General features: G+C 39.2%; 1 protein-coding gene across 6 annotated transcripts in view; it reads right to left on the minus strand.

The window, feature by feature from the left end:
- Window positions 1-20,745, minus strand: part of PCDH17 (protocadherin 17) — a 281,760-nt gene that overhangs the window by 138,049 nt on the left and 122,966 nt on the right. For 4 of the 6 annotated variants that reach the window (XM_089668794.1, XM_089668792.1, XM_089668793.1 and 1 more), the window contains one exon: window positions 7,757-7,819. The exons of 1 other annotated variant lie outside the window; for it this stretch is intronic. In XM_089668794.1, the coding sequence (XP_089524920.1) occupies window positions 7,757-7,819 (63 nt within the window). Of the gene's footprint in view, window positions 1-1,723; window positions 1,762-7,756; window positions 7,820-20,745 lie in introns of all 6 variants that reach the window. One more of the 6 variants, XM_089668796.1, reaches the window with a different exon arrangement.

A 20,745-nucleotide genomic window follows, 5' to 3' on the forward strand; every position in this document is an offset into this window, starting at 1 on the left:
TGTTTTTCAATAGAACAAGCTCTTTTGCAGATTCAGCAGTTACAGGAATGAGACAAACCATTTAACACTGACAGTGGTACTTACAATGATCAGCTTTTATTTAGGTATTTATTTATTTCAGGTATTTATATAGCGCCGTCAATTTACATAGCGCGTTACATATACATTGTACATTCACATCAGTCCCTAACCCTCAAGGGGCATACAATCTAAGGTCCCTAACTCACATTCATATACAAGGGCCAATTTAGACTGGATCCAATTAACCTACCAGCATGTTTTTGGAGTGTGGGAGGAAACCGGAGTACCCAGAGGAAACCTACGCAGGCACAGGGAGAGCATGCAAACTCCAGGCAGAAGGTGCCGTGGCTAAGATTCGAACCAATGTAAAACCTTTATCTTAACAGGAAAACACTGTTGCTGTAACTGCTTACAAAGTATGAGCTGGAGTTTGGTTTCAATATGGTTAGTGCAGCTAAATCTGCTAGTACATCACCCCTCCCCCAGACTGACAATGCTTCTGCCCAAAGTTGCCCTGTGCTCCTTCATCTAGAGCAGATTGCATTCTAATACAGGAGGTGTGTTACTGGCCAGATCATCAAGCAAAGCAGAGGGGAAAAAGCCTAAAAAAAGAAAATTGAATGCAGCCATCACATCTAATGATTGATAAGCTCCAATATATTCAATTCTCAATTTGGGGTTTAATACTGCTTTAAAATATACAAACACAGAGTCTAAGCACAGAAAGCTACTAATTCTTATTGCTTATACCCTACTAGCAGTTGTACATGTATCATCTGCTTTAACATTAACTGCTGTAGACAAATTAAACTGTGACAATAAAAGAAAGCTTATGATATAGTATAACCTATGTATATATGCTTAGTGTGTGGCTAACAGGTACACTTTAATACTAAGACTCATTAGTTAAGACTCTTTGAACTTACATAGCTCCAGTAGCAATATTTCAGGTTTCCATAGTCTACCCTTCGGCTAATGTTACATTTGCAAACTTTGAAGATTTTTTTTCATAGAAGGAATAAACTATCGGATGCCAGAACATTTGCTATGCAATTCAAGCTTCAAAGATGACCTGTATGTTCATGCAATCAAGAAGTAATGTATCTCAATTTTATGGAAAGAATTACAAAATGATTGCTATATTCACTAAGTGAATTTGCCATTACGACAAAGCTAAAGTACAGTTAATTTGGGAGAATTTAAATGTATTCTAATTTTTGCAACTGCATATCGATGGATGTGAATTTCAAAATGTGCCGTTCTGTCAGAATTGGTTTGAATTATTCTATTAGAAATAGATGAAATCACTCCCAGTGTATTCATTTTAAAGTGTTACAATATACTTGCTTAAAGCAATGTTTCACTACTAATTAGAAGCTAGACACCTAGCCAATTGTAGTCTAAACTACATATTGTAGCTCTGAGATTTGGGTAAGATCAGTTTAACAAAAACATCTCATACTAACTAGATGAAATACATTCAAACACTTAAAAAAGCCATAGATTTTAGTTCTGCCCTGTGCAACAAAATATAAACAGGTATTGGGACATACAAAGTTGCCATAAAACTTTACAGCTGAGAAGCCCTCATCCCTACCACCACAAGGCTGCGACTCCTGCAGCTGCTGGTAAACGTCACAGTATGTACAATGGTCATCAAAATGAATGCAGTTATAAGAAACTGAAAAGACTGCAAACTCACCAGCAGAAAGTGTTGCAGATGAACTTTTTTTTATTAACCTAAAAACCAGAAAGATGTGAACAGCAATAGCCCCAATAATGTAATTATAAGGAGGCATCAACATTATTTGAGATGTCCTAAAAATATTAGAAACTTCATTTAAAGTGACTCCAAAAGGAAGAGAAGACAAGTAAGCTAACAGCCTTCCTTGACTAAAATATACATTATAAGTTAAAGTGATATTAAAGGCTCGCATTTAAAAAAAAAAAGAAACACGTCATACTTACCTGCTCTGTGCAATGGGTCTCATACCACAGCTCCTAGCTCCTTCCCCCTGCTGAGTGCCCCCATAGCAAGCCATTTGCTCTGGGGGACTCCTGCATGTTTGCTCCCAAGCCAACTCCTGCTAGCTTCTCACTGGCTGTGAGACAGAAGTGGGAGCCAATAGCTCCCGCTGTTGTGTCTCAGACAGTGAGGACAGAGACCAGGGAGAGCCGAGGCCCTCGTGTACTGAGTTGGATCAAGACTGGTTTCAGGTAAGTATTAGGGGGGCTTTGAGGGTCACAGCACACAGAAGGTTTTTTACCTTCATGCATAGAATGCATGAAGGTAAAAAAATCTTCAGCCTTTACACCTATTTAACGTCAATCTCTGCAAAATAAATAAATAAACAAATAAATAAATAAACAAATAAATAAAAACACACAAGGATACGTGTTCCAGGACAATAACTTTGAGAGGGCTAAAGCCATTGGATGAGCATGGCACTAAGACAACTATAATTTTTATGGGAAGAGGCCAGCAACAGCAACTTCTATTTTCCTTAGTACCCGTTTTCTTTTAAATAAATAATTTTGTGAAAAGAAGAAAAATAGAAAATCATGATTATCACTTCTTGTGACTGTTTATTAAATGTGAGTAAGCTAGGCTATCTACTGATTGAAGTGACTATTTATTCAGAGCAGTTCTACTTCTCTTCCTTTAATCTGTTCTCCCAGGAATACTCTCATTGTCTAGCTGACTGCATCTCTACTAGCCACAACACACACAGCATAACCTGGTGCTTAAGTCAAAGCTGCATAACCACACAATCTATCTTCCTGTGTGAAATGTACTGTAAAAGAGCTACAAATGGGAAAAATGCCTTTTATCTCTACACATACCCTCCTTTCTCCTTCTCATATACAACTGACCTGTCTCAGGGTGTGAAAAATGAAGGGGTCACAGATAGTGACAAAGAAACAGAACTAGCTAACAGCATGTAGATGGGGAGAAGAGGTCTAGCTACTGTCTAGTAACATACGGCTTATGATCTTAACATATAAGAAATCTCCCTTCTGTTTAACCTCTATTGTGTAGATTCGTATGAATTCACAGATGTCACAAACTAAGAGCCTGTTCAGCTGTTAACAAAGTGTCTATGTGCATGTTAGGACAGCATCACAATATAAATCAATTGTATTTTACCACTTTTTAAAATTGTATCCATTCAAATAGACATGCACATAATCAAGTGGCTTAGCAAATCCACCGTTGGATCATCCCGACATTTAGTCCCACTGCTAGCCACAGTTAGTGGGTCCTTATTTCAATACGATTGTAGAGATGGCTACAATGAGTGAGTGGGTCCTTATATTCAATACGATTGTAGACATGGCTACAATGAGTGAGTGGGTCCTTATATTCAATACGATTGTAGACAAGCTTACAATGAGTGAGTGGGTCCTAATATTCAATACGATTGTAGACATGGCTACAATGAGTGAGTGGGTCCTTATAAGCAATACGATTGTAGACATGGCTACAATGAGTGAGTGGGTCCTTATATTCAATACGATTGTAGATATGGCTACAATGAGTGAGTGGGTCCTTATATTCAATACGATTGTAGACATGGCTACAATGAGTGAGTGGGTCCTTATAAGCAATACGATTGTAGAGATGGCTACAATGAGTGAGTGGGTCCTTATATTCAATACGATTGTAGACATGGCTACAATGAGTGAGTGGGTCCTTATAAGCAATACGATTGTAGACATGGCTACAATGAGTGAGTGGATCCTTATATTCAATACGATTGTAGACATGGCTACAATGAGTGAGTGGGTCCTTATATTTAATACGATTGTAGACATGGCTACAATGAGTGAGTGGGTCCTTATATTCAATACGATTGTAGACATGGCTACAATGAGTGAGTGGGTCCTTATATTCAATACAATTGTAGACATGGCTACAATGAGTGAGTGGGTCCTTATATTCAATACAATTGTAGACATTGCTACAATGAGTGAGTGGGTCCTTATATTCAATACGATTGTAGACATTGCTACAATGAGTGAGTGGGTCCTTATATTCAATACAATTGTAGACATGGCTACAATGAGTGAGTGGGTCCTTATATTCAATACAATTGTAGACATGGCTACAATGAGTGAGTGGGTCCTTATATTCAATACAATTGTAGACATTGCTACAATGAGTGAGTGGGTCCTTATATTCAATACAATTGTAGACATGGATACAATGAGTGAGTGGGTCCTTATATTCAATACATGGCTAAAATGAGTGCGTGGGTCCTTATAAGCAATACGATTGTAGACATGGCTACAATGAGTGAGTGGGTCCTTATAAGCAATACGATTGTAGAGATGGCTACTATGAGTGAGTGGGTCCTTATATTCAATACAATTGTAGACATGGCTACAATGAGTGAGTGGGTCCTTATATTCAATACAATTGTAGACATGGCTACAATGAGTGAGTGGGTCCTTATATTCAATACAATTGTAGACATTGCTACAATGAGTGAGTGGGTCCTTATATTCAATACAATTGTAGACATGGATACAATGAGTGAGTGGGTCCTTATATTCAATACATGGCTACAATGAGTGAGTGGGTCCTTATAAGCAATACGATTGTAGAGATGGCTACTATGAGTGAGTGGGTCCTTATATTCAATACGATTGTAGACATGGCTACAATGAGTGAGTGGGTCCTTATATTCAATACGATTGTAGACATGGCTACAATGAGTGAGTGGATCCTTATATTCAATACGATTGTAGACATGGCTACAATGAGTGAGTGGGTCCTTATATTCAATACGATTGTAGACATGGCTACAATGAGTGAGTGGGTCCTTATATTTAATACGATTGTAGACATGGCTACAATGAGTGAGTGGGTCCTTATAATCAATACGATTGTAGACATGGCTACAATGAGTGAGTGGGTCCTTATATTCAATACGATTGTAGACATGGCTATAATGAGTGAGTGGGTCCTTATATTCAATACGATTGTAGACATGGCTATAATGAGTGAGTGGGTCCTTATATTCAATACGATTGTAGACATGGCTGCAATGAGTGAGTCCTTATGTTCAATACGATTGTAGACATGGCTACAATGAGTGAGTGGGTCCTTATATTCAATACGATTGTAGACATGGCTATAATGAGTAAGTGGGTCCTTATATTCAATGCAATTGTAGACATGACCAATAAAGGGATATGATCCCAGTGAGTTTTGTGTTTAGTATTACCTAATAGACCAAAACATATATTGCACTAGGTCAGTGCACTCTGTTATCTGGTTAAGTTGCACAACCTATTACAACTGTATGTTAGTGCAAATAAACAAAGTATCACGGACAGTACTCAATTGTTTCTGTCACAACCTATTACCATTAAAGTGTTACTAAACCCAGGACCCTGCATTCACTATATCTGGTCTCCAACAGTACACAGAACATGGAAATGCAATAATTTTAGTAAATACAAACTGCTAAATACCTTTTCTCATCAGCAGTTAGAGAAGTCTTGTGACTACAGCTGAGCACTGGTTAAAGATTGTAGAAGGAGTTTTCATTCTGCTCTAGGAGGATGTGAAACCTCTGACCCTCTGTCTGGACAGTACTGATTGGCCCTGTGCTGATCACATGCACCCTCCGAAGAAAAAAAAAAAAAACCTCTCTAGCAATACACACCAATGTGAGCATGTGCAAGTGACCATGGGTTCAGTCTGTATCAGGTGGTCACTTCAACAAGAGGAGGGGCAGAGAAGAAAGGATCAAACAGCCTTTTTACACAATGCAGAGGATTAACCCCTTAGGTTCCACAGTGAGTATCACAAGCATGCTTTACTGCATATACAGCAGTGTTTCTCAATTCCAGTCCTCATGGACTCCCAACAGGTCATGTTTTCAGGATTTCCATTATTTTGCACAGGTGATTTGATCAGTTTCACTGCCTTAGTAATTACCACAGCTGTTTCATCTGAGGTAAATCCTGAAAACATGACCTGTTGGGGGTCCATGAGGACTGGAGTTGAGAAACACTGATATACAGACTGATTTTACTGTTGTGGGTTTAGTAACACTTTACCTATTCTACCACTGCTGCTATCCATAAATAACCTTGTTTGGAGTGTTCATTATAATGTTATCTTACAGTATATTTAGGAATTTCTAGCTGCAGTACACACATTCTTTTGTTTAGGTTTTAGCAAATCCTGATTTTCTGATGTAATTTAAAGGAAACGTATGGTCAAAGTCCTTTTGGCCATACTTCTCCCGTGAGTGACAGGAGTGCACTTCGTTCTGTGACCAAGATTCAGCTGATAAGACTAACCACTTGCCCTCTAGAAGATTTACCCCCCTTCCTGACCAGGCCATTTTTTGTGATACAGCACTGCGTCACTTTAACTGACAATTGCGCGGTCATGCAACACTGTACCCAAATTAAATATATGTCCTTTTTTCCCAGAAATGGAGCTTTCTTTCGGTGGTATTTGATCACTGCTGCATTTTTTATTTTTTGTGCTATAAACCGACAAAAAACCCATATTTTTTACTTTTTGTTATAAAATATATCAAGTAAAAAATTTTAAAAAATCAAATAAATTTAGGCCAAGATGTATCCTGCTACATGTCTTTGCTAAATAAAAATACCAATACGTGTAAATTAATTGGTTTACATGAAAGTTATCGTATCTACAAATGGTGTTATATATACTGGGATTTGTTTTTTTTTTTACTACTAATGGTGGCGATCAGCGACTTATAGCGGGACTGCGGTGGGCATTCTGACACTGGGAGAGGGAACTGACTTGGTGTCACTGATATCCTCAGTGACACCAATACAGTGATCAGTGCTAATAAAAAGCACTGACACTGTATTAATGACACTGGGCAAAAAGGGGTTAACATCCGGGGCGATCAAAAGGTTAACTGTGTGCTGTGCTTTACTGTGTAAGCATGCTGCTTTGTATTGCTCTGCTATGTAGAGCAATACAAAGTAGCATGCTGGAGCTGACAGGAAAGAGATCTGTATTGTTTACATACAGACCTCTCCCCCGTCAGTATTCCTTGGCGATCGCTGGGAGCTGGTGGGGAATCTCCGGCCAGGACCCGGTGATCAACAGCTGTAGCAGCCAATGGTGCGCCCCCTACCCAGAAATGTGAAATCACGTATATATATGTGATTCTGAGCAGCCCTGCCGCCCTGTAATAGTAGTTCTGCTATAGGGAAGTCGGGAAGCGGTTAAAGTCCGCTGGCAGCTGACATCACAGAGCAGGTCCAGGCTCTACAGGGATCCCAATAAAAATGTTGGAATCTGCCCAGATGCCTGACCGGCAGCTGGCTCAGCCTCTCCAGTCCCCTCCACAGCCCGGTGCTCTAGTGAGTGCTGGAGGGGCAGAACACAGAGCGATGACTTACATTTACCACTCTGTGGTCAGAGAAGACCCAAGCACTGAGTGATCAATGGTCTTTGATTGCTCAGTTCTAGGTGTAGAGCCAGTGGGGACAACTGTATGATGCTGTAGCCACCTTAGTAAGCATGTGTATATATATATATATATATATATATATATATATAATTTTTTTTTAATTCTCACACTTCTCATTTAAGATGTTTCAGTCCACTAGTGAATCAGTGAGATCTGCCTATAGCGGCAATAACTTTGCATACATGAAGAAGCATGGATGATAAAGCAGTATAAAATAAAGCATTGTTTATTGTGTATCGTGACAAATCAGTTCTTACCTGTGCATACAGTCTTGCATACAGACTTTGCATTACATCTTTCCAGAGTTTTACAGCAAGGATCTGAAAATTCAAAAACAGAGTGTTCTGTAGAAACACTTACATTGTTCTATATACATTTTTAATTAGTACATAACTACATCAATCTGAGTTTTTAATAACAACCCGTCATAAGACTGAACATTTGAAACTGAACAGACGATAACACATTTAAATGCAGAGTTAAGAGTCGGTTATAAAGAGTAGTTCATATTGTCTCATTTACTGATGTTATTTAACCCCCGAGCCTTCTTAACTATAGAATCGTGTTTTTTAGTATTGTGAGCCTCTGCAGGCACACAATAGCTTAGGAAGACAATACAAACTGTATTCCAGATTTCCTGTTCCTTCTCTGGGTTTATTAATCAATAAAGTGGACCTATATTAAAACGGTGAAAATTTGCAATCTTATCAGGAATATATAAAGATGTTAATTTTGCCTAAGCAGTACCCAAAAACAATTACCCTTTGTCTATAAATGCTACTGAAAAGAGCAAGGAACTTCCCAACATGTGACACTGAATAAACAGCAAACAGACTGAATATCTGCAGTGTGGGGTCATCTAAGGTACTGCTATCTCTGAATGTTCGTTTGATAAGATTTGGAGGGAGATTTAGTGAAGTCAATACTGTGCTGCTCACTTTTCTCCAGAGGGCTTGCTGGAGAGGAAGTTGTACTCGAGGACATGCAGTGGAAGGATCTACCTACTCCAACTTTCATGGATTTGTGTTTCCTCTCCTGCTGCTTCTTCAATATTCCACCACCAGTTATCAGATCACCAGTCATCACAGGGCAGCTCTGACATAAAGCAAAGCCATACACTTATCTCAAGATAACCATCTCCACACAGAGACATTGTTCAGAACAAGGCATGGTAAGTCAATTCTGGTAAAAAAAAATAGATCATCTGCAGGGAGCGTAATGGCCTACTTGTTTCTATGTCCTCTGCTTGCCCTTTTGTGTGTGTGTGTGTGTGTGTGTGTGTGTGTGTGTGTGTGTGTGTGTGTGTGTGTGGGAGGGGGGCACAGTACAGGTCCCCTTCAGACTGCTAAAACTTTTCATCAAAGTCATTTGTTTTTTTGTTTCCAAACGATTTTATTTTTCAAGAAATAGACTGTAAAGTAGCATTACAGCTTCAAACGGTATATAAAACAGAAACAAGGCACAACTGAAATGTGCATGTCAGAAAGTACAATCATGTATGGTAAACAGAAAAAGAAGAGAGAAAGAGAGTAAAGAACTTAAGTACATGAGCAATAGAAATAGAAAGGTATACTGAATTATTCAGCTACTGACAGAGTAACTCAATCAATCCAAACATGGGTAATACTTAATCATGTAGTAAATGCCTGAGTCGTCCAAATTTCCCATTTTCTATCAAATAAGTGCATCTTGTCCAGTAAAGTGTAATGAATTCTCTCCATGAGCATCACAGCATCCATCCTATGCAGAACAGAAGCCAATGGTACTGTGAGGGACTTCCAGTGTAGGGCAATAGCCTATAGGGTGGATATACAAATGGTGTGGATTAGCCTCATAACCTCAGTCTGAACTCCCGAGATATGGGCACCCAGTAGGCAGGATTGCACAGTCAGCTGCACCGGAACACCCGCCAACGCAGAAGCTACCTCCGAGATCTTACGCCACACCAAGGAGAGGGCTGGACAGGTCCAAAATGTATGCACCAGAGTACCTGCAAGGCTGCAGCCACGAAAACATAGGTTAGACATGTTTGGATACAAGACATGTAGTCTGGACTGGGTATAATACCATCTGGTTAATACCTTGAGGGCCGTCTCACGGACCAAAAGGGATCTGGAGCTCTTTTGTTATCCACTATGGAATCCCAATCCTTATCCGAAAAGGTGATACCACTATCAGTTTCCCATTTTTGTCTGTAAAGTGGGGGTGTGGGAGAAGAACTAGCCAAAAGTTGACGATACACATCTGAAATAAGACCCCTGCCCCTAGGAGAGTCACGGCTAATACGTTCGAAAAAAGAAATCGGGGATGAAGGTATAAGACCAAAATGTGAACTAAAAAAAATGTCTGATCTGTCGATGATGATATTCACGAAGTGGGATATCAAAGTGTGTGCGTAACATCTCAAAGGTGATATAAGATCCTCCTGTTTGAAAATCAGATACCCTAATGAAGGATCTATCATACCACCAACGAAACGCCTGCGGAGATGAAAAAGCTGCAATAAAATCAGAGTCACCAAAAAATGCTGTACCTGGATAGACAGAGGAGACCAGATTTAATCTAAGTTTATATCGTCAATGAATGGGCTACAATGGAATTATGGGTCCATAATGAGCAGGGGGGAATTTGGACCACAATATGCCTGGTAAATAGAACGGATGTATAGACTGAGATTCAAATTTGATCCACGGGATCTGGGAATTAATGGTCGCCCATTGTGATAATTGTGTGAAACGAGCCGACAGGTAGTAAAGCCAGAAATTGGGGAGGCTGAGACCTCCCGCCCCTGGCGACCGGTATAGGACCGATGAAGTAAAACGAGGATGTTTATTACGCCAAATAAAATTATTAATCGGCCGTTGAAAGCGAACTAGTAACGTTTTTGAGACAGGGATTGGGAGTGCCCTAAATAGATAAAGTAATTTAGGCAAGATATTAATTTTGACTGCCGTGACTCTGCCCAAGAATGAGATAGGGTATCCATGCCAGATTTTCAACAGAGTGGAGAGGCGTGACACACATGGTGGATAATTAGCAGCAAATAATTTTGAGTATCTGGGAGTGAGGTTAATACCAAGGTATGAAATCTGATCAGTGGTCCAACGAAATGGAAAAGAATTGCGAAGAGATGCACTCAGGGAATCAGGAATATTAATAGGCATAACCATTGATTTAGTAAAATTTACAGTAAGACCTGACACTATAGCAAAGTCATTCAGCACTGTGCATAAATTAGGTAATGATACTAACGGGTCAGTAAGGAAAAGCATAACATCATCAGCGTACATACATATTTTGAATTGTGAAACCAATAATGGGTAACCAGAAATGTCCAAATGTGATCTTATTGCAATTGCCAAGGGTTCCAACACTAGCGCAAACAATAAGGGCGAAAGAGGACAACCCTGACGGGTGCCCCTGCCCAGTGTAAAAAAGTCTGAATTACAGCCTGGAAGTCTTATTCTTGTTTTGGGGGAGTCGTACAAAGCATGTACCCCAGATAGAAATATTGCACTAAAGCCCATCTTCTGCAGTAATGAAAACAAATAGGGCCAGATGACACTATCAAAAGCCTTATTGATGTCCAGGCTAAGCAGCAAAACCTCTTTAGAATGTAAATTGGCATGCTGAATAACATTCAATGTGAGACGAATGTTGTCCGTAATAAATCTATCCGGGATAAATCCCGATTGGTCCGGAGAGACCAGGGAGGAAATAATAGGGACCAACCTATCTGCCAGAATGCGGCTGAATATTTTCAAATCATTGTTCATTACCGAGATTAGCCTATAGTTTTGAGGTAAATGATGATCTTTTAGTGGTTTAGGTAATAGAGACATGTTAGCCAACAGCATCTCCTCAGGAAGCCTACCTCCCTGCAAAACTTCATTGAATAAGAACATCTGAAAGGGAGCTAATGTAGGGGCAAAGTGTTTATAATAACTGGATGTAAACCCATCGGGGCCCGGTGTTGTGGAAGTTTTTAGTGCGCTAATCACACGGGTGATTTCCTCCAAAGTGCATGGGGCATTAAGAGAGGATATTTGAGAGGGTGTGAGAGCAGGGAGGGGTATAGAATCAAACCATGAGCCATTTGAAGAGGCGGAGGTTGGTTGTGGTAATAGAGTGGAATAAAAATTTTCAAAAATACCCAGGACTTCATAGGGAAGAGAGGAGATGCTGCCTGATTTAGTACGTAATTTGTAGAGATGTGGGGGTCATATAGAATGGTTTAATTTTCGTGCAAACATAGCAGAGGCTGAGTTGCTATGTAATAAAAAAGAGGCATTTGACCAGCACAGAGCTTTTTCCGTTTTCTGGGAAAGCAAAGTATTTAATTCTAGGCGCTTTTTAGGAGAAATGGGTTGCCCACATGGGTTCTATAATGTGCTTCCAATTCTCGGGTTAATTTCTGCATTTGTGTCCACCGCTCTCTATTTTTAGAGGAAGCCATGGAAATGAGGCGGCCTCGTAGGACCGCCTTATGAGCTGTCCACAAAATGGCCGGGGAGATATCCGGAGTTGCGTTTGACCGAAAGTATTCTTAAATGGAGGTAACTATCTTTTGGCGGGATTTAGTATCTGTAAGCATAGAGTCATTAAGTCTCCAGGAGTACGGAGTAGGTGCTAAACCTATAAAAGTGAGAGATAAAATTATGATTAATCTCTGGCTCCTACATTATGTGCCCTCCAGGAGTCTACCAGTTGAAGTGTGTCTAACCTTTTGGTAAGGGATTTTGAGAAAGCTTGGGAGGATGGCGAGGACGAGCTTCAGTCTAAAAAGGGATTGGCTACCAAATTAAAAACACCCCCCACCAATAAATGAGGAGATAGGTACCCATCAAGAATTTTGAAAAAGTGAGAGAAAAAGGATGCTTGCACCAAAATTGTTGCGTAGACATTAGCGATCCTGAATTTACGGCCCGAGAGGGTGCCTTTAATAATAATAAATCTGCTCTCAGGGTCGTGATAAACATGTTGAATATCAAAGGGAAATGAATTGTGTAAAAAAAATAGCCACACCTCTACTTTTAGTGGAGTGTAAGGTGTAAACCCCGTTTGTAAAATCTATGAAAGTATGTCGGGTGCTTAGCAGCTGCAAAATGAGTTTCCTGTAGTAAGATAACCTTTGCCCCAGGCGTCTATACTCAAGGAAGGCAGTTTTACGCTTATTTGGTGAGTTGAAACTCTGGACATTATGTGAGATACACTGGATTACCATGGCAAACAAGAGTCACATTAATCATCATTATGGTATTCATACGACAAGTATCCAATATAGATTGTCTAGTCAGTGGAGCATCTGGATCCACATCAGATAAGATAAAATCCACCAGCAGCAATTTATGGAGCATCCAAGTCACAATATGGTAGCCGGGACGTCCACAAATTGGTGTATAAGCAACATCACGTACCAAAATTGTCACAAAAATACAAACATAAAGCAATAGAATTGGAGCTTTAAGAATCCATACAACTAAAGAAATTGTAATCAACCATGGATCAGGTAGGCCATCTGCCCTTCCTGAAAAGACAGAAAAATAAACATCAAAGGACCAGTCGGGCCCAAACTCTGCCGCCATAAAACACGGGAGGCGGAGCGGCCACCACGCAACTGGGTGCTGCAATCTTCAGCCATGTCAGACAGCAGGTTGGGGTCACGTGTCCAAGAGTCTCACAGCACCAGCGTTCAGGCGTTAAATAAGGGCCTGATGACCCTTGCTAAACTTTTGCCATCAAAGTCATTTATAAGGCTGCATGTGACATACTAATGGGAGATCAGTTATCATTCCTGATAAGATGTTCCTCAATATACATAAGAAATCAACTTAGGTTTGCACAGCTTTTTTTTTCTTTTAAATAAAATTAATTATAGGCCCAGTTTGATCAAAGTGAATAACTGAAAAGGAGACATAATTTTAGATGTGTGTGTTTAATGTGTTTATAAATATATAAACATGCATAAGCGAACACATTTTATCAGTAGATAAATAGCTTAAGTATATGGGAAGTCCTTCTAAGGCATACTTTTAAGGTCCAATGGAGGGCGATTGGCTTTAACAAATAGAAAAACAGACAAATACATTATTTAATAAGGACATATTTTATCATCACTTTAGCAAACCACTGTAAATGGGATCATTAAAGAAGAAAAAGGCTTAGCTTGCCATTTCTTTGGTACTACCATCATTAAAAGTATACAGCATTTTATTACCTTACCTAAAAGCCTTGCATCCTGAATACATAGGCCATAACATAAAAGCATTTTACAATGTACAACCATTTACCAACAGTTTTTTTTTCTTTTTTAAGTATATACAGATCACAGGCACTGTGTAAAAGTAGCCACTAAATGAAAGGGATCAAATACGACAACACTGAAGTAAATACTTCCAGTTGGGTTTTTTAATTATATATATCTGAATGTTTCCACAATCTTAACTGTCCAAAAAATGTTTTTTTCCACTTTATAAAAGTGGAGTTCATATTTTTGCATCTACATGTGGCCACCACCAATGTAATTGTCATTTCAGGATTTTCTATGAGGGCACAGTTACTGTACTAGTATTTTTTAGGTTGCTCTATCAGATTTGAGTGTCAGTACTGCATGCTCAATCATGTTCAGGTTTATCCAGACAAAAGAGTCATGCTCTTTTAAATAAGGAAAACTACTTCATACAGTATGTGGCCACCACCAATGTAATTGTCATTTCAGGATTTTCTATGTGGGCACAGTTACTGTACTAATAATTTTAAGCTGCTCTATCAGATTTGAGTGCCAGTACTGCATGCTCAATCATGTACCCGTTTATTCAGACAAAAGAGTAATGTTTTTTAAAAAAAGGCAAACTATTACATATAAAATTCATAGATCCAAAACAACCAATTACTGACAATCTCCAATATTCCGCCAAATGCAGATGGGTGACCAGTGGCTAACTGGGTTACTATAGTTTGTAACTCATCACTACTCTTGGTACTGTTTTATTAAATTGGCCATTATCAACTTAATTTTGATAAAAATTGTATATCTATATATGCATGCAGGAAAATTACTATTTTACTAGATGCAGAAAGTTTCTAATGCAAAGGAAGAAAAATCAAAGAAATCCTGCTTTCATTAAAAATGTTAAACATACTGGCATAATCACCCTCATTTTTCTCCTACAGTCCCTGCAAAGAATAATGTTAATTTAATAAGTAGTGGAATGCTAGGGGCAGTGTAGGGAATGATAGGGGCAATTTGTAAATGTAATACATTGTAATTCAGGCATAGAGCTTGGAATCACACAATCCCCTTATAGGGAAATTCCCAAGCACTCCAGATAATTGATCTCTCCCTGTATTTACTATTTTAAAATGTAGTTAACATTTGACACATGCAATCTCCTTTGGGTATTGAAGTACTATGAAAAATGCCTGTTAAGATGTACTTTATTTGGCTATACTTATGAGGCTTCTGGGGATTTAGTCTGTAGAAGACAGTCTCAGTAACTGGATGTCTGTGTCTGTTGAGTATAATCTGTTTTATTACAACGATGATTGACAGAACACAGGGAGAGATGTGGGCTTGAGGAGATGGAGACAATTAAAAATAAAAATAACATGAAATGGTGAACAGGGATAAATGCAAAAATATCCAAAGCTGTAAACACTCAATACACAATAATAATTCTTATTTGCATGATGCCCCACCTAAAAAAATTCCCTATGTAGTTAAAATTATGAAATCATTGTCAGCACCCCTTGGAAATTTTCATGAAGACCAAACTTAAAGTGGTTGTAAAGGCTAAAGGTTTTTACCTTCATGCATTCTATGCATGAAGGTAAAGAACCTGTGTGCAGTCGTCCCCCCAGGCCTTCTAATACTTGCCTGAGCCCCATCACAATCCAACAATGTGCACGAGAACCTCAGCTGTCCAGGGTCTCTGCCTCCTCATTGGCAGAGGCAGCAGCAGGAGCCATTGGCTCCCACTGCTGTCAATTACAGCCACTGAGAAATGAAGAGACAGAGGGGTTGGGGCCGTGCTGCAGCTCTGTGTGCGAATGGACAGCTGTTTGCTATGGAGGCACCAGACAGGAGGGAGGAACCAGGAACGCCAGCAGGGGGCCCAAGAAGAGGAGAATCCAGGATTCTCTTTGCCAAACCACTGCACAGAGCAGGTAAACACGATATGTTTGTTATTTAAAAGGAAAAAAAAACTAAACCATTAGTGTTGCTTTAACTATATAATGTATTTTTTTAAGCTGAGGGTATCATGCAAGTAAGGATGATTGGAAAACAGAAGGTGGAAACGCTGCACTCCACACTCATTCTACTTTCATCTATCAGTCCCGCAGCTTTAAGATTTGATATACCGCACATCCAGCTACACATATTTGCTGCTTAGAGTTATTTCTGGCCTATTTGGCCTGTAAACTTTTAATAGAAGTTAGCCACTCAGAAAAAGCTAACAAATGGAGCAAATACTGACGAGACATAAAAGATGATTATCTAATTTGTTTGGAGCTTTCATCCGCAACTAATAACGATTTCATAACATGTGCAAGGGAACATCTTGCGTTCTGCAAGCAACATTTCTTATAAACGGTGCCAACTCTCTCCAAAATTCATTAATAGGGAATTAAATTCGCCCATATTAATTTTCTAATTCCCATTTGCCCAGGTGGCACATGCAATCTTAAACCATTAGAAGAGATTTTAAACTGGATGATTATATTAATACTTGATATCTATGTTGTCGAAAATCAATGACATATTTGTTGCAATTCTGTATTTTGCTCTTATTGTGCATGTAATACATCCTTATCACTGCATTCCTGGCTTCCATACATTAAACAATGAAAGAGTCAGTCTATTCATTTACAGTCACATTATTCAGCCTACAGAAAAACAACAATAGATGCCCAAGTCATCATTGACATGTTCTGCATTCATGCCTCTATCCTTCCTTTTATGTTAGATGGCTGAATGCATGCATTTTCACTGTGAGAGTTTTCTATGCTAAGCTGTTTTTATCCACCATTACCTAACCATTTAGGTTACAGAACAATCAATATGCCAGAAAAAAAAACAATACAAGTTTCTACATATTTCTCAGGTGCTGCTTATGATAACATCTTGTAGTCATTTTAAACCTGTTTCCTTAAGCTGGCCTTACATGGATAAAAACCTGGCTAGTTCTGCAGGGACTGCCCAAATTACGATCCATATATGGCCACTGTGGTTGAAGAGAAGTTGATCTGCTGATCGACTTCTGTTCAACCACCTTGTTGGTATTTTTTTGCTTGATCACTGCCATAGGCAATAGACTGCAGTAGAATACAAAGACACAGCAGTGAGGATTCCCCCATCTATCTGGAATGTGTGGAAGGCAAACTCCTGTAGGGCCAGCCCTAGGTAGCATTTACACTTTAACAAGAAATATGAGCCCCTAGACCTTACGGGCACTAAAGATGTGCCCATGCTCTCCATATTCTGGTCTAAGGTACTAAAAATATTCCAATCACTACTCACTTGCCACTCCAGTTATTGATGTAGGCATCTGTAAATGTGCATGCATCACTTTTATATCTGACTGAATGTTCACTGTCACTTTGTGCTCCTATTTGATCTGATTAATTACTTATTAATAGCAGAAACAAAAAATGGGTAGTGCATGGTGGGAATTAAACCCTGCTGTGCCAAAATTCACTTTAAAGTGGTTGTAAACCTCAGACATGAAATATGAACAAAGCATATCCCTCTATAGTATGTATTTGTCTCAGTTACGAGAACTAAGTGTCATTTCTGTTTGCTACCTTGTTTCTCTGTAATCAGTATGAATTACTTCTAACACGTTTTTCTGACACCAAGATAAAAAAAGGTGACAGGGGAGGGACCTCCAACAGATTGACAGCTTTAGCTCTGTTGCTGTAAGACCTGTAGAGAGGGGTGTGTCCCTTCCCTCCAATCAGCTCTCAGAGCTCTTCTCACTGTTCTCTGCAGAGTGTAATGCCCCCAGGTCCCTTCTGATTAAAGTACTGCATTTCTTTGATAGAGAAACTATACTTTGAGCAGTTAGAGACAAAAGTCAGTTGGAATACAGTGGCAATCCTATTCCAGATTTCTCAGCTGCCGCACAAAAGCAAGGGCATAAAATTGCAATCTGAATGATAAAATGGTTTTCTTTTCATGACCATTCAGTAAGCATGTATGGTCAGATACTAAAAATTATCTGGAATGGGCAGGGATCATCCCTAATCTATAGTATATTCGTGCTTTCACCTCTTGCAGTCTGCGCTTTACACATTTATTTTCCCAGTAAAACAAAGCCTGGATCCTATTAGCTCAAATTATCTAGTAACAATGCCAGCAAGCGACAGGTACGTCAAGAAACGGCTTTCATCATTCCCTGTGGTCTAGGCGTCTTGTTTGCTGCACTTCAGATGATATCTTGCATCTATGAGAAATGATCTCTTAGTGCCCTCTTATTCATTACTGTTTTAAGTAGTATCTAAAGCTCCAACTGTTAGCCTCAGATAATGATGCTGACACAAACACACTTTGACTTATTGAACACCAGTCATTCCACTGCTTTTATTACCATATTACAGTACAAAAAAGCCCTTCGATGCTAAACAATTGCACCTTACTGGATTTCCAAACCTAAACAAAGAAGAGTCGATAAAACTTGTGTTTAAAAATTAGATTGACTTATAGTAAACCTTTTAAACGATACCCTGGTGTTCTTAATTATTGGTTGCGTCTTTGTAGCCAATAAAATGTGAGACACTTGAAAAGGATGAGCCAACATTTCTTCTTTTAAACTTATTTCCAGGGGGATTTTGCAGAATGCTATATAAACTGTTTTTATGTTCACTCAATAGATAGAATTAAAAGAGGTTTCTCAGTGATGAAAAGGTCATGAGGGAAAGGACACAACAGAATTATCATGGAATCCGCAGTCATTAGTTGAGTTTTTGCACACGGACTTTCTATGGAATTATATCTGCTTTAATTTATGAAATGCAACATTTTATTTTGAAATGTCAAACATTTAAATAGGAAAGGTTATATTAAACAGTAATGCATTTTTATTGCACTCATGTTACTAAAGATGAAAACAATTGATTTCCAATTTACTACTTGCATTTATGTGTGAGGCAAGGGATGTTTTAATGGTAAGAAAGCGGGGCTGTTATTTTCCTGATGTGTTTGAAAGAAATCTGACTGTGAGATGCTCTGTGCAAATGACTCATCAGTTACATTTAAACTTACTGAACTGCATAACATGAGAAGTTAACACCTCATGCAAGGTACTGACACCTAGGATTACAACTGTATGTAATATCTTGGGAGCAAGCATCACATTTATGATTCAATGTGTTAACCCATCCACAGTCAATAGAGGGTGGTCAGATGTGTACCTTTGTTGAAAATTTTACTATAAATATGCATGTCTGGAACACAAGAAGACATCTTCAGCACTGGCTTATCTCACGAAAAAAAATCATAAAGATGACTAATATTTTCCTCCCTGAGGCAGCACCCTGGTGTTCAGAGACATGACTACATATCCATGGGTAACATATCATAAAATGATGAAATCAGTGTAAAACAGAGAGGAATGTAAAACTTGACTTATTAAAAACCAACTATTATTTTTTAAACCATTTAGACTGGCCAAATTTTAGCCATCACAATCCCTTTTATGCAGTCCCACGGGAACGTTTACACATATACTATGGAATTGTAAACACCTCAACAGTTTCTGGAGGAAAATATTTCAAATCATATCTTGGGTCACAGTATGCTGGTCCCTCCCCTACTGTCTTAGCACTCAAAATTCCCATTCAGTTTTGCACAGTTGTCACTCATACCCTGTTAGCCACCAGAATAATGATTAAAGCAGATTCCACTGAAACGCGGACGCTCCGCTTATTTGCTTCCTCCCCCCTCCACTGCCATATTTGGCACCTTTTGGAGGGGAGGGGGAGCGGATACCTGGTTTTGACAGGTACCTGCTTCCACTTCCAGCTCAATTCGCCGTGGCAAAGTGAGCCAGAATTTTGGCCCCCTCCTACCTCCTGTGAGCTTTCACAGGTCCCAGAAGACTTCCGGACCAATTAGGAGGCACAGCGCAACTCGCGCATGCGCAGTGGGCACCAGGCTATGAAGCCACAATCTGTCGCAGCCTGGTGCCCACAGTTGAGATGCCAACGCCGTGGAGGAGAGAAGGGGAGAAGGGACGGCACAGGTGAGAATATCTCTGGACTCTGGGACAGGTAAATGTGTGTTTATTAAAACTGAGCAGCTGCAGTTTTTGTAGCTGCTGACTTTTAATAAACACAAAAATGGCTGGAACTCCGCTTTAATAGATACTGGAAGCAGCAATTAGCACCTTACCCCTCAGAAACTGTTAGGCTGGTCAAAGCTTACTTTGTATTTGAAAAACTGCTGGGCTTGAAAAGGGACACAAACTCAACCTTTAAAGCCACCTGGAAACCTTGGATTCAGTGGGTAGGACTAATTTGATACTGTGATACTTTGCTATTTCTATCTTAATTTGTTTCCCCTGTGCTGCATTCCATTGTACTTCTTTTTTCTTTTCTTTCCATACTTATCATTATGTCATCTTTTTGTCAATGTTTGTATTCAATTTCTGTGAAAACTTAAAAAAAATATAATGATAAAAAAACTATTATTATAGCCCTGATATTTTGTATGAAAAATGACTGATCACATATAGTTATTAAAACACATATACAACATCTGGTCTACCAAAGCACGGTGTATTAAAAACAACTGACATTTTCTTTTTAAATAAAATACTGTTTTCACTTTTTATTTACTGTTGCATATCAGAACATTCAATCTCTTGCAACCTATTTGCAGTCACTTCCTGCCTAAAGAAATGCACTGTAGTGATGGCTGCTTGCCATTTTTTTATTTATTACATTTAGTACTTATATAGCGCCGTCAATTTACACAGTGCTTTACATATAAAGTGTACATTCACATCAGTCCTTAACATTCAATCAGCATACAATCTATGGTCCCTAACTCACATTCATATATACACATGCTAGGGCCAATTTAGACAGGAGCCAATTAACCTACCAGCATGTCTTTGGAGTCTGGAAGGCAACCAGAGAACCCAGAGGAAACCCACGCAGGCACGGAGAGAACATGCAAACTCCAGGCAGGCATTTATTTTTGTTTCGTGATGGCAGAAGTTGGGGAAGTTTGACACAGAGGGAC

The sequence above is a fragment of the Staurois parvus genome, unplaced genomic scaffold (genome assembly GCF_062004578.1).
Source record: "Staurois parvus isolate SC_StPar_1 unplaced genomic scaffold, SC_StPar_1.0 ptg000064l, whole genome shotgun sequence".
In the NCBI taxonomy this organism is placed as follows: domain Eukaryota; kingdom Metazoa; phylum Chordata; class Amphibia; order Anura; family Ranidae; genus Staurois; species Staurois parvus.